We start from the raw sequence: 12,028 nt of genomic DNA on the forward strand, positions 1-12,028 counted from the left end.
AAAGTCATCATAGTGTTGCCCAAGGATAACCTAATGGCTTCCATTAATGTAATTAACAAATAACAGCTTTATCACTTTGTATCTTAATAAATTAGCAGAGTAGTCACTGTTCAAGGTTTATTTATTGTTTTAGTTGGTATAACAAATACTTGGCTGCATTATTTATGTTGATTTTTCTTTTTTACATTACATGGCAATGTATACTATTCTGATACATATAGTACATAAAATAAGATTCTTTAGAACAGTTATGCACAAGACATGCAATACTGGATTTATAATCAATCCCAGAATGTGATTAATTGGAGAAAAAAAAGTTGGACTAGGCATCTTGGCTAAAGGAACCAGAAGTTATATAACACAGAGTTAAATACACATCTGGTTTGAAGGGCAACTGCAGCATCTGCAACACTGTCAGTGGTACCTCTTGAGGAAGTAGAACTATTTTACACGAACCAATTTAGGACAACACAAGATAAGTGCCATGCAGCATCAGGATACAGCTGCAGGGTTTTATGAACCATTCCTATTGCTAATGTTAGGAAATTGATGTTTTTCCTAGGCTGTCTTAACATTACTGCTTTAGTCACAGATCAGATATAAAGGACAATATGCACAACCTCCAACTAAAATCCTATTGTAGCCTAGACAGTGAAGTGGTATGATATTAGACTTTAAAACTGCAGCTCTTTCTGGATCCCCCAAAGTGTATCTGCACTCTTCTTCAAACAGGCCTGTTCCTCAGGAGTCAGAGTCACTTTCACAACATCTGAGATTCCATTCTGTCCCAAGATGCAAGGAACACTAAGGAAGACATCCTCTTTTATTCCATACAAACCCTGAGGACGAAATGAAAAATATTTTACGTTTTTTCTATGCATTCTGGGATCTCCCAAGAATTTCATTCTTTACAGTTATGAAGCTTACTTAATAAAACTTGATAAGTAGAAATTCCTTTCCAGAATTTCAGTTAGGATGTAATGAACAGTGTAAAAGAAAGTCATTAACATAGCAGCAAGATTTCCATTCTAAAAGAAAATCTAAATTATTGCCATTATCCATCGTACTTTGCAATTTATTTTTGGCTGCCCCGCGAGACTTGGGGGATGTTAGTTCCCCAACCAGGGATCAAACCTGGGCCCTCAGCAGTGAGAGCACGGAGTCCCAGCCACTGGGCTGCCAGGGAATTTCCCATTTTTATTGTATAACACTTTGGTAACTCTAACATGAGTGTGATTTCTGTTTTTCCCAAAGGAAAAAATTTGTTTTATAGTCTTCCACCCATCTCAACAAAATTGAGTAGAGTCTTCCAGTCAACAAGTTATCAAGTTATCTATGTGCTCAACACAGTATTGGTGGACATTAATCCTAAAGCTCAACCATGTCTTTTCAGAAAAGAAAGTCGCAGGTGCATTAATTTATTTCACTTAAATCAATGATTGAGGACTTAACATTAATTGCTTTCTCAGAAGTTTTTTTTTCTTTTAAAGAACAGGAAATAATGGCATTCAAGTAAAACCTATTACTACATAGACCTACCTTAATCATGGTGGAAATCGGATGCACCCGCCTAAGATTCTTCATTATACTTTCTGCCAAATCTGCCACAGATAGTCCAATGGCCCAGGATGTGTAGCCTTTCAGTTTGATCACCTCATAAGCACTGTAGGGTAGGGAAGTGTAGGGAAGGGCAGGGAAGGGTAGGGAAAAGTAGGGTGGGAGGAACAAAGAAAAAGCTTTCACTGAACATATGCTTTATAATAAATCATTTTTACAGTAAATAATACTATATAAATATAGTAAAGTTGCATTATATACCTAAGTGTAACCTTTGCACATGTATGCCAGGATATTATGTATAGGTATGTTCACAACAGTATTGCTGGTAATAGCAAAAACCTGGCAACATGCCCAACGCTCTCCAAAAGGAGAATGGATAAACTGTGGTATACTCATACAATGGACTATCACATAGCTGTGAAAACAAATAACTATAGCCACATGCAACAAAATGGATGATTCTTATAAATGCAATACTAATTTTAAAATGCAAATCCAAGATTACATATAGCATGCTTGACTTGGGATTATCTCAAGAGTGTGTATGTGGGGGGAGGAGTACACAGGGATCAGTGGGAGGAGCACAGAATTCACTCGTTTCCAAGCACCAGCAGACTACTAACTCCAACTCAACAAACGTTACAGTTAGTTGACAGCGACTGTCAACACTTCTTGGGTTGGATGATGGGTTAACAGGTTTTAACTAAACAAATACAAATAAGAGGGCCTTGCCTACACCCATCATGATTCATTCTCCAATTCCATAAACTTGAGATCCACACATGGCTACCTTATTTAAAGTAGATAATGCCACTATGTTGAAAGTTTCCCTATTTGAATAATTTCTGACAGTTAATAATTATTTTCATTTTTTGTACCATTATGAATATATACCTTGCTTAAAACTTTATAATCATCTGAATAAATAAGAAGCTAGCTGTGTTTCTACTCAGAGACTATTATAAGTTTTAATTAATTAATTAATTTATTGCTGCGTTGGGTCTTCGTTGCTGCGCACGGGCTTTCTGTAGTTGAGGCAAGCGGGGGCTACTCTTCATTGCAGTGCTCAGGCCTCTCATTGCAGTGGCTTCTCTTGTTACAGAGCACGGGCTCTAGGCCCGCGGGCTTCAGTAGTTGTGGCATGCAGGCTCAGTAGTTGTGGCTCACGGGCTCTAGAGCGTAGGCTCAGTAGTTGTGGTGCACAGGCTTAGTTGCTCTGCAGAATGTGGGATCTTCCCAGACCAGGGCTCGAACCCTGTGTCCCCTGCATTGGCAGGTGGATTCTTAACCACTGTACCACCAGGGAAGTCCCTATATAAGATTTAAAAATTCTTATTCCTAACTAAATGAATCATATGCTTTTGAAGACTGAATCTCAAATAGGGTAGACTTAATCTAACTTGATTTATCTTAGTTTACATTACAAATACAGAAAAGATTTATCATACTGTAAATTGATAATTATGGCAAATAAAGATAGACTGTAGCATTAATGTCTGCGATTTTTGTTACTTTTCTGTTTATTTTTACAAACGTTCATTAACAACTAGAAATGAATAACTGTAAAGATGAGGGAAAGGTTCATAGATGTATAAAGCCAGAGATTCAGCATCTGTCTTCACAGCCCTTCAATAGTTGCGTCAATCTGCATTTACACCAAGGCTTCCTTGACTGTCCCAGCTGTACGTGGTCTTTCTCTCCTCTAACTGTTGATTGGCAAGTCAGAATGCACTACTGCCTAGAATATCTCTTCGTGGCCTAAACTGCCATTTTAATATTTGACCACGTTATAATGTCTGTGATTTTTAATCCCTTTACCTGTTTTATATTATAAGCTTTAACAAAGCTTTAGAAAACAAGTTTTCTGACAGAGTAACCAAATGCAAATGCTATTATTTAATCTTTTTTTTTTTTTTTTCTTTGGCCACGCCATACGGCTTGCAGGATCTTAGTTCCCCGCCCAGGGATTGAACCCACGTCTGCAGCAGTGAAAGTGCAGGGTCCTAACCACTGGACCTCCAGGGAATTCCCCAAACTTTTAATCTTCTAAATAAAAATAATAAGTTTCAACCTTCTGTGTTACAAATTATGAGATCTATTACCTGTCAACCACCTGTTTGTGAATTGCTTTCCAATGTTCCTTATCTGCATCAGTGCCTAATTCGGGGTGCAGATTCTTCAGGGAGACACCAGCAACATTCACTCCACTCCATACAGGCACTAAAAGCAATACAACAGAATTTATTTATTCCCATGCACCAGCCAGCAGACTAGTAATTCTGACCCATTCTTCTAAAATTGTCTTTTCTTATCTAAGGAGGATTATCTCCTTTTGGTAGGTGGTCAAGACTACCAATACTCTAACTTTTAGATTTTCATTGATTAGATTATGTAAAGCTAAGAATTTTCACTATATTCGAATCTGTTTTCCTAACTTATTGAGATATTATGAGATCGTAAGAGGAATTTTCTTGGCATAAGGAACTGAGAACTCTGCACAAATTATAACATCTCTCACCTGTGATAATAATAGATTTCTTTCTCATACACGCCACTTGGATTGGCTTACCTTTTCAGGAACAAGCAGTTTGAGTCCAAATAGCTGTGATATTAAATGAAGTATCCTAAGCACTATCATCTTATTTAATATGTCCATTATAATAAATAAATTTCATTCCCCATCCCTTATACCAAAAAATGTCATGCAAAATGGCTTAAATCTTAGCAATTCTTAGCATACAATTATACCAAAAGATAAGATTCTGGAAACCATCTGCCCTAACGAATGGATATCTGATTTAGGCTCTGATTTAGTAACGATACTCCTGTCAATTTTTTTTACACAATTTCTTGAAAACAGTAAGAGAAAATAAGTTATGCTTACCACTAGAGTCTCCATGCTCCCCAAGGATCCATCCATGACAGCTTAATGGGTGAACTCCCAGCCTTTCCCCCATGAGGTAACGGAACCGGGCTGAATCCAAATTGCAACCGCTTCCAATAACACGGTTTTTGGGAAAGCCGCTTATCTTCCAAGCCACATAGGTCAAGATATCCACTGTGAAGAAAATATTTAGGCACAGATACTACGTGAATCATTAGATAAGGACTGACTACTCAGGATACATGGCTCTGTATAGATCTTGATATTGATCATGACCAATCAATATTTTTGTTAATATTTTTAAGCCTCTATACTGTGTACAATATAGCAAATACATTAAGTATTCAAGAAGTGTAGTTTAATGAAAATAAGTTGTGCATCAATAACACATTATTGGGACTTCGTGGGTGGTGCAGTGGTTGAGAATCGGCCTGCCAGTGCAGGGGACACGGGTTCAAGCCCTGGTCCTGGAAGATCCCACATGCCGCAGAACAACGAAGCCCGTGTGCCACAACTACTAAGCTGGTGCTCTAGAGCCCACGAGTCACAACTACTGAGCCTGCAAGCCACAACTACTGAAGCCTGTGCACCTAGAGCCCATGCTCCACAACAAGAAGCCACCGCAATGAGAAGGCTGTGCACCGCAATGAAGAGTAGCCCTGGCTCGCCTCAACTAGAGAAAGCCCATGCACAGCAACGAAGACCCAACGCAGCCAAAAATAAATAATTTTAAAAAATAAATAACACATTATTCATAAACTTATTCCTTATCCAAGATCTTCTTAGGCAAGTAACAAATTTTAAAGTGCAGACTACATTAATGGCATTGTATCTCTTTTAACGTTTTAAACAAAAACACAAACTCACTCCCAGGAGGAAAATGAAAAATATGAGAAATAAATATATATACAGATTATGATATATATTGATACTATCAGTTTTACTCTAGCTCATCTATTTTTATGCCATTAAAAGTCTCACCTGGATTGGAAACAACAAGCAACTTGCAGTGTGGGCTGTATTTTACAATATTAGGAACGATGAATTTAAAGATGTTCACATTACGTTGGACCAAATTAAGACGGCTTTCTCCCTCTTGCTGACGTGCCCCAGCTGTGATAATAACCAGCTTGGAGTTTGCTGTCACACTATAGTCTAGACAAAAGAGAAACAATAACCAGATTAAGGGCTTTAAGAAAACTCCAGCAAGTTTGTTCCATTAACTTTTTTAATGGACAGTTTTATCAGTGTTTTGCCTATGTGGCATATAAATGCCCAGACTGCTCCTTTTTGGAGTTTTATCACTGTGGCCACTTACATGGAGGAAGAATACATCAACACCTTCCTTGTATTCTGGTTTTAGTTATGTGGTTGGCTTTATATAACAATGATTGGGGGGGAGCTGAAAGAAATAAAATTTATTTCATACTCATATCAAGTGAGACACATCCCCCAATTTTTTGCCACCTGAGGTCAATGCTCACACTCTTCCATACTCCTATTTCTACTTAACTACTTAATGGTGGTCATACCAGCTCAGGGATAGGCTCTTTTTTTTTTTTTTAAGCAGGGGCAACTGTACACTTATCAAGCATGTCTTGCTTCTAGATACCCTATGGCACAGGGTGGTTAACCCTGGGTTGAAGATAATGAAGGGAGTCACCTGTCAGATAAATGGTCAATGATTTTCATGTCCGTTTCCTGGCTGGTAATTGTAGGTGTGATAGGGTTACGCCAAGAATATCTGCTGAACAGACTCATTTGCCCTAGTCTCAACCTTGTGTTAGTGTATGAAAGGAAGCAGTGGAAGTAAGTATATATTTAAATAGTTGAAGCAATGTGGCAAAATATGGACCTACGAAGCTTTGCTAATTACATTCTAATTCAGATGCTTTCCACATCATGGACAAACTGGATTTCCATTTAAAACCATTTGCTGGAAATTCAAACATTGATATCCATAGGTACCAATGCAAAATTGTTCAAAGGCTCTCTTATCCTGTATAAAAAAGAAATCTTTGAAGAGCTAGGATTCTCAAGCCTGATAAAGAATTAAGTCTAGCATAGAGTGTAATACAAACATGTTGAAATCAACCTTTGCCAGAGACGATTTTTGGTGTTCTAAGGAAAAGGCTGCCATGTTGGAGATCCATCATCTCTCCCTTCAGTTTGTCTTCTATGACATCAACAAGAGCAAGTTCATCTGCCAAGTCCTAAAAGACAAAAAATTTTCAGTTTAATGGAAAATTGCTATTTCCAAACTTTTAAAAGGGCATGCAAAATTTCTATATTTCTGGAGTAGGAGAGTTCAGCTACTTTATTATCAGGACAGACCTCAAAGTAGAGGCAGGCCTCCGTTTAAGAGCTGACTCCCAGATGACCTATACATAGGAAAAAGCACCGACCCTCTCTCCAATCGTCTCTCCTCATTGGAGCAACCTCTGCAGGAGGTCCACCACTACTGTACAGAAGCAGAACACTGGATTGGCAGTGACTAACAACCAATTATACAAAACTGCTCTATTTAGTCTCTCAAATTCAGTTTTACACATTGATTTTAGGTTGTTAGCCATTAAATAGATATTGATTAGTATTAAGACTTTAAAAAGTGATATTCTGGATCATTCCCTGGTTACATGTTTTCCACATACTAACCAACACTAACAGTTTTATTACATAAAGACAGATTTGTGCATTACAAAATGTTGGTGAAAAATATCCTTTCAGGGGCTTCCCTGGTGGCGCAGTGGTTGAGAATCTGCCTGCTAATGCAGGGGACACGGGTTCGAGCCCTGGCCTGGGAGGATCCCACATGCCACAGAGCAGCTAGGCCCGTGAGCCACAACTACTGAGCCTGCGCTTCTGGAGCCTGTGCTTCGCAACAAGAGAGGCCGCGACAGTGAGAGGCCCGCGCACCACGATGAAGAGTGGCCCCCACTCGCCACAACTAGAGAAAGCCCTCGCACAGAAACAAAGACCCAACACAGCCAAAAATAAATTAATTCATTAATAAACTCCTACCCCCAACATCTTCTTATAAAAAAAAAAATCCTTTCAGATGAACCTTTAAAAGTTCGTAGGTGCATCTCAGACAAGGAGCACCAGCAACAGCTTTAATACAAATGGAATGAGGACTAAAACCAAAGAGGTATACTAGCCGATCCACCCCTAATCATCTACAGTATAATGAGTGGTCTGCCAGTTACTGCCAGTTACTCTTAGCCACACCTGAGTTAGGGGGCATCACAGGTGTTTCATAGGCGTGGGAAAAATAAATGACATCAATTTCTGAACCAATGGGGAAAGAATAAGAGTTGGTATACTATGTGGTCTAAGAACATATAGAGCAAGCTGTGTAGTTACAAGACCTTTGCATAGCTCATTTCTGCCTTCAGTCCCTTCTCATTTCAATCCTTTTCTGTTCAGAATCCAGAATTCATCATTTCACTCTCTTATTAGGAACTCCAAACCTGAACTTAAAAGGAATTAATTTATGTATTTTTGGCTGTGTTGGGTTTTCGTTGCTGCGTGCGCACTTCCTTTAGTTGCGGTGAAGGGGGGCTACTCTTCATTGTGGTGTGCGTGCTTCTCACTGTGGTGTCTTCCCTTGTTGTGGAGCACGGGCTCTAGAGAGCAGGCTCAACACTTGTGGCACACGGGCTTAGTTGCTCCGTGGCATGTGGGATTTTCCCCTACTAGGGCTCAAACCCGTGTCCCCTGCATTGGCAGGCGGATTCTTAACCACTGTGCCACGAGGGAAGTCCCCAAAAGTACTTTTTATTCATTCACAAGTTCTCTTTTTCTAATTAAATTTTAGCTCCATAATTGGTACCAAAACTGCTATCCAAGGAGGGGGGCAGAGGGGATTAACATGGGTGGAAGACTTCCCACATTCAGTTTAATTTTTACCACGTATATATATCAATTTCAATTCCAAAATTACTTTTAAATAATTTTAGCTTGTTTAAAGGCATGGACTCTACTTTTTCATTTGTAGGCAACTAACGCAGGTTAATAAAGCACAGTGAATTTAAGAAACTGGGTCTCCAGCCTAAAAACCTTTAATTTTTGTAGTTTAGATACTCTTGGTATAGCATCATGTTTTACAAGTTTGTTTCACATAAAGTTCTTTGAATGAGTGCATGAACCTAAATATCTGTATATACAATGTGATAATGCAATTCTTGGAGAGTGAGTGGAGGATGGATGGAGTCAAGGTATCCTTGGCTTCCAGAGTGATAGGCTCTCACTTACCTTCATTAAGATACTGATGGCACAGGCCATGCCAACAGCACCAACACCAACCACTGTAATCTTATTCTGGGGGACATGTTCTTCCTTAAGAAGATTCTGAATCAGCTGATCCTTGACAGTTGCCATATTGGACTTAGAACCGAAAGGAATCTATAAGGGGAAAAACATGCACTGTCACTGCATCCTCTTTAAATTAACGCTTATTAACCAAAAGTGTTCTGGAAAAGCTTCTTTTGCTTCCTTTTGGGGTAGCTGCCACTAAAAATCACAAGAGATGACTAAAAAGGGAGAGGGAAAAAACTTAAAGATAGACAAAGGAGAATTGAAAGGCCTAATGCCAGGATCTGGTCTGACTAGGATCTTGGTGTAAACGTCCTCACCTTGGCGTGGAAAAAAAATATTGACGTTTGGGTGTAAGTATAGCCTCCTGAGGGCTCACTCATCTTGACTTGTTAACTCCAAGTGGAGCCGGCCTTTCCTCAAACAAGATCACTGTGAGCCGCCCGCCAACTCTACTCCCGTCACCAGGACTCCTGCCAAGCCCCTTCAGGACAACAGGTACGTGAGTAAAGGGCCTTTGACGGCCTCACTGCGTTGCCCACCGCCAAGGTGAGCTCTGCTCATGCTCAATCCCTCGTTTTCTTCTTCCTCACCCCAACCTCCGCCCCCGAAGAAGCAGCGGAGCCCGCGGATTTTACGCCCCGCCCAGACCCGGAAGATTAGCAGTTACCCCTCCCCCACCCACCTATCCATTCAGTAACCCTAAGCGCAAGCGCATTTCAGAGTGCTAGTGGCCGCCCGGCTACGGAGACGTGGGCCCTAGACCAGACAGCACAGCGGATGCTTGCGAGACCCCGCCCGTGAGCGGACGTGACCAGAAACTATGCTGCTCTCTGGGTCAGAGTGAGCTCAGAATCAGACTTTAGACTAAACTAGCGCTCCTACGCACACACGAACAACGTGAAGCCCGGCTGGCAGCCTCCCCGGCCTGGCGCGCTGCCAGAGCCAGATTTTAAATCGTGATATTAGGAACCCGGGACTGTTAACCAACCCACAGGGAGGCACCTCGTGTGGCTTCCGCCGTGATCCTCGTTGCAAAGGCGTGAGGCCCGGTATGAGGAAATTTTGTTACTACAGGAAGCTGCAGAGGCCTGAAGCCTGGAGCCCTAAAAGTAACAGATACTTGGTGGAACCCTCGATTTCCACAGCCGGGGACGGGGGCTTCGGCTCTGCTAATCCAAACCTGCACTGCATTCACTGGAGAGATTGTCGTAGATTGCATCCCGAAAGCACCACGTCTAATCTTGACGCTGCCCCAAAGGGCAAAAATATCCGAGAGGAATTCCAGGCAGGCAGCCCAGAGTCACCAAGCTAGAATCGAGTCTCTCCTTACAAATCACTGCTATTTCTAGACAGCCTTGTAAGGTTTCTCGCAGCCTGACAGGGGGAAGGGAGTTCTTTCAGCGGACATCTGGTTTCACCAAAACCTAAGCTCTGGGCTGCAGTGCTCCGTTCAATGTGGGGATACCCGCGGGTGAAGCCCTGAAGAAAGAGAGTCTACGCCCCAACTCTGCCACCCACTCACTGTGACCTTAGAGATGCCCCAACCAGTCCCCCATTTGTCAAAAGGAGGGGAAGGTACCGGATGATCCTCCTCTCATTACATTGTCTGAGAGGCGGGAGAGCTGGTACCCTTTCGGCTTCAAATTTGCATGCACCATGTCTAGCATAGCGCACTATAACATCGTTAGCTGCTTAACACGTGTAACTTGCGCAAAGAGCGACCTTTAATCTGCAGGCAGCGGCTGCCCCCAAGGAGCCCACCTCTCGAGAGTCCGAGGGTTAAAATACAACCCGAGCGGCACCCAGCGCCTTTCCGGCTTCCAGGAAGCCGCCCAAGACTGCTGAGGCTTTTTCAGTTCCATGGACTCCCGGAACCCGACTTCGAGTTCTGTGCTGTTTGCTCGTTTCGAGCCCGGAGGTATGCCCTCACCCCCACCCTTCAGACCTGTAGTCTCCGGGTCCTTCTGCATCCACCCAGGCCTTCGACCTCAGATTAGGTGCGGCCACCTCCTTGGTTCCCCAGCCCGGCCAGAGGCCACTGTGCCCACTTAGAGCCAAAGCAGGGTGCGGCCGGGCCCAGAGCCCATTTGTGGCATGAGCCACCGCCCAGGTCTCAGGACTTTGCCTCTGGGAAGCAGAGCCCACCCCTCCCGTGAGCAGGCAGCGCGGGGCCAGCTTAGCCCGAAGCAGTCGCTCTCCCCCTCGGGCGCAGTGCGCGCCGGGCCCGATCATACCGGGAGTACACGTCGGGCGGGCGGGCGGGCGGGCGTCGGCGGCAAGCGGCGATGGACCCGGAGTTGGCGGCAGCTGCTCGGGTACTCCGACTCGAGAGCGGGAGGGGCCTTAAATAGAACCGCGAGGCTGACGTCAGGGGGGAGCCGGGCGGACGTGCGGGAACCCACGTGTGGGTTGGGCTGGAGGCGGGCTCCGGGCGGGGCGGTAGAGAAGACCCGGCTGCGCGCGCGCATCCTGAGGACCCGCAGGCTAACCGACCCATGTGCGCCGAGACATCTAAAGGGCTGTCCAGAGCCACGCTACCTCCACACTAAAGTCCGGGCCAGAGTCATCAGCCGGGGTCAAGCCGACCTTCAGTTTCCTCTTCCATAAAATGTGAAAGTTACTCTCAAGGAAGGCTCGATCTGAATTTTTGCCGCTGTTGCCCAGTGCCCAGAACAGCTCCTACCACGTCATAGACACTCGACAAATATTTGTTGAAAGAAAGAAAATGCCTAGCACACCGTCAGTCTGCTTACCTAAGTCGAGCGATTTCCAAAACTTGACACTGCTTGTCCCCCACTGCTAAACCTTCCAAGTCCCACAGTTCAAAAGTAAAGCTTCAGCCTCTCTGGTCGGCACTCCCTACCGCCCCACCGGCCCAGCACCTTGTGTCCCAGCCACGCCTAAGAACAGTCTGGGTTTTTTTTTGTTTTTTTGTTTTTAGCATATCACATTAATTTTACCTCCAGGCCTTTGCTCACGCTGGTTCCCGGCCGGCCTTCCTCCTCCACCTCTTCCAGCTGTACCCATCTTCTGCTACTCCCCCCACTCCCCCCCCACATACACTTACAGAGTCGGTATCTCCCTCCTCTCTGCTTCCACCACCCAAGTCTATACATCCTTCAAACCTGTTTGCCTTCGAGGTGTGTGTGTGTGGCTCTGCTCTCCCACCTGCGGGTGAGTCTCTTAACGGCATGGGTAAGTCTATGTCCTCCCTGCACCTGGGGCACCAATTTAGCCGTCAGCTCTGAGAAAGATCCCTAATCATGG

The 12,028-nt window shown here is 43.5% G+C and overlaps 1 protein-coding gene across 4 annotated transcripts; it reads right to left on the reverse strand.

Moving 5' to 3' along the window:
* Positions 1-103: 103 nt before the first annotated feature.
* Positions 104-11,530, reverse strand: LDHA (lactate dehydrogenase A). 4 transcript variants are annotated; one of them, XM_049713492.1, is made up of 8 exons: positions 11,515-11,530; positions 8,699-8,848; positions 6,540-6,657; positions 5,426-5,599; positions 4,445-4,618; positions 3,663-3,780; positions 1,540-1,663; positions 104-839 (listed from the first exon to the last, which is right to left on the reverse strand). In XM_049713492.1, the coding sequence occupies exons 2-8, from the start codon at positions 8,822-8,824 to the stop codon at positions 675-677; spliced, it is 999 nt and encodes a 332-aa protein (XP_049569449.1). In that variant the 5' UTR covers positions 8,825-8,848; positions 11,515-11,530; the 3' UTR covers positions 104-674. The 4 variants fall into 4 exon arrangements, with proteins under 4 accessions (XP_049569449.1, XP_004263947.3, XP_049569450.1 ...); XM_004263899.4 differs by lacking the exon at positions 11,515-11,530 and adding an exon at positions 10,996-11,114; XM_049713493.1 differs by lacking the exon at positions 11,515-11,530 and adding an exon at positions 10,707-10,721.
* Between the last annotated feature and the right edge of the window lie 498 nt (positions 11,531-12,028).

This window comes from Orcinus orca, chromosome 8 (genome assembly GCF_937001465.1).
Source record: "Orcinus orca chromosome 8, mOrcOrc1.1, whole genome shotgun sequence".
NCBI classification, from domain to species: Eukaryota; Metazoa; Chordata; class Mammalia; order Artiodactyla; family Delphinidae; genus Orcinus; species Orcinus orca.

Bases quoted from the DNA above. Each gene is read 5' to 3' on its own strand.
- LDHA (XM_004263898.3), bottom strand. From the start codon at position 9,141: ATGAGTGAGCCCTCAGGAGGCTATACTTACACCCAAACGTCAATATTT. The intron at 8,849-9,078 runs GTGAGGACGTTT...TTCCCCTTATAG, and splicing joins TATTTTTTTTCCACGCCAAG to ATTCCTTTCGGTTCTAAGTC. The intron at 1,664-3,662 runs GTAATAGATCTC...CCTACCCTACAG, and splicing joins CACAAACAGGTGGTTGACAG to TGCTTATGAGGTGATCAAAC.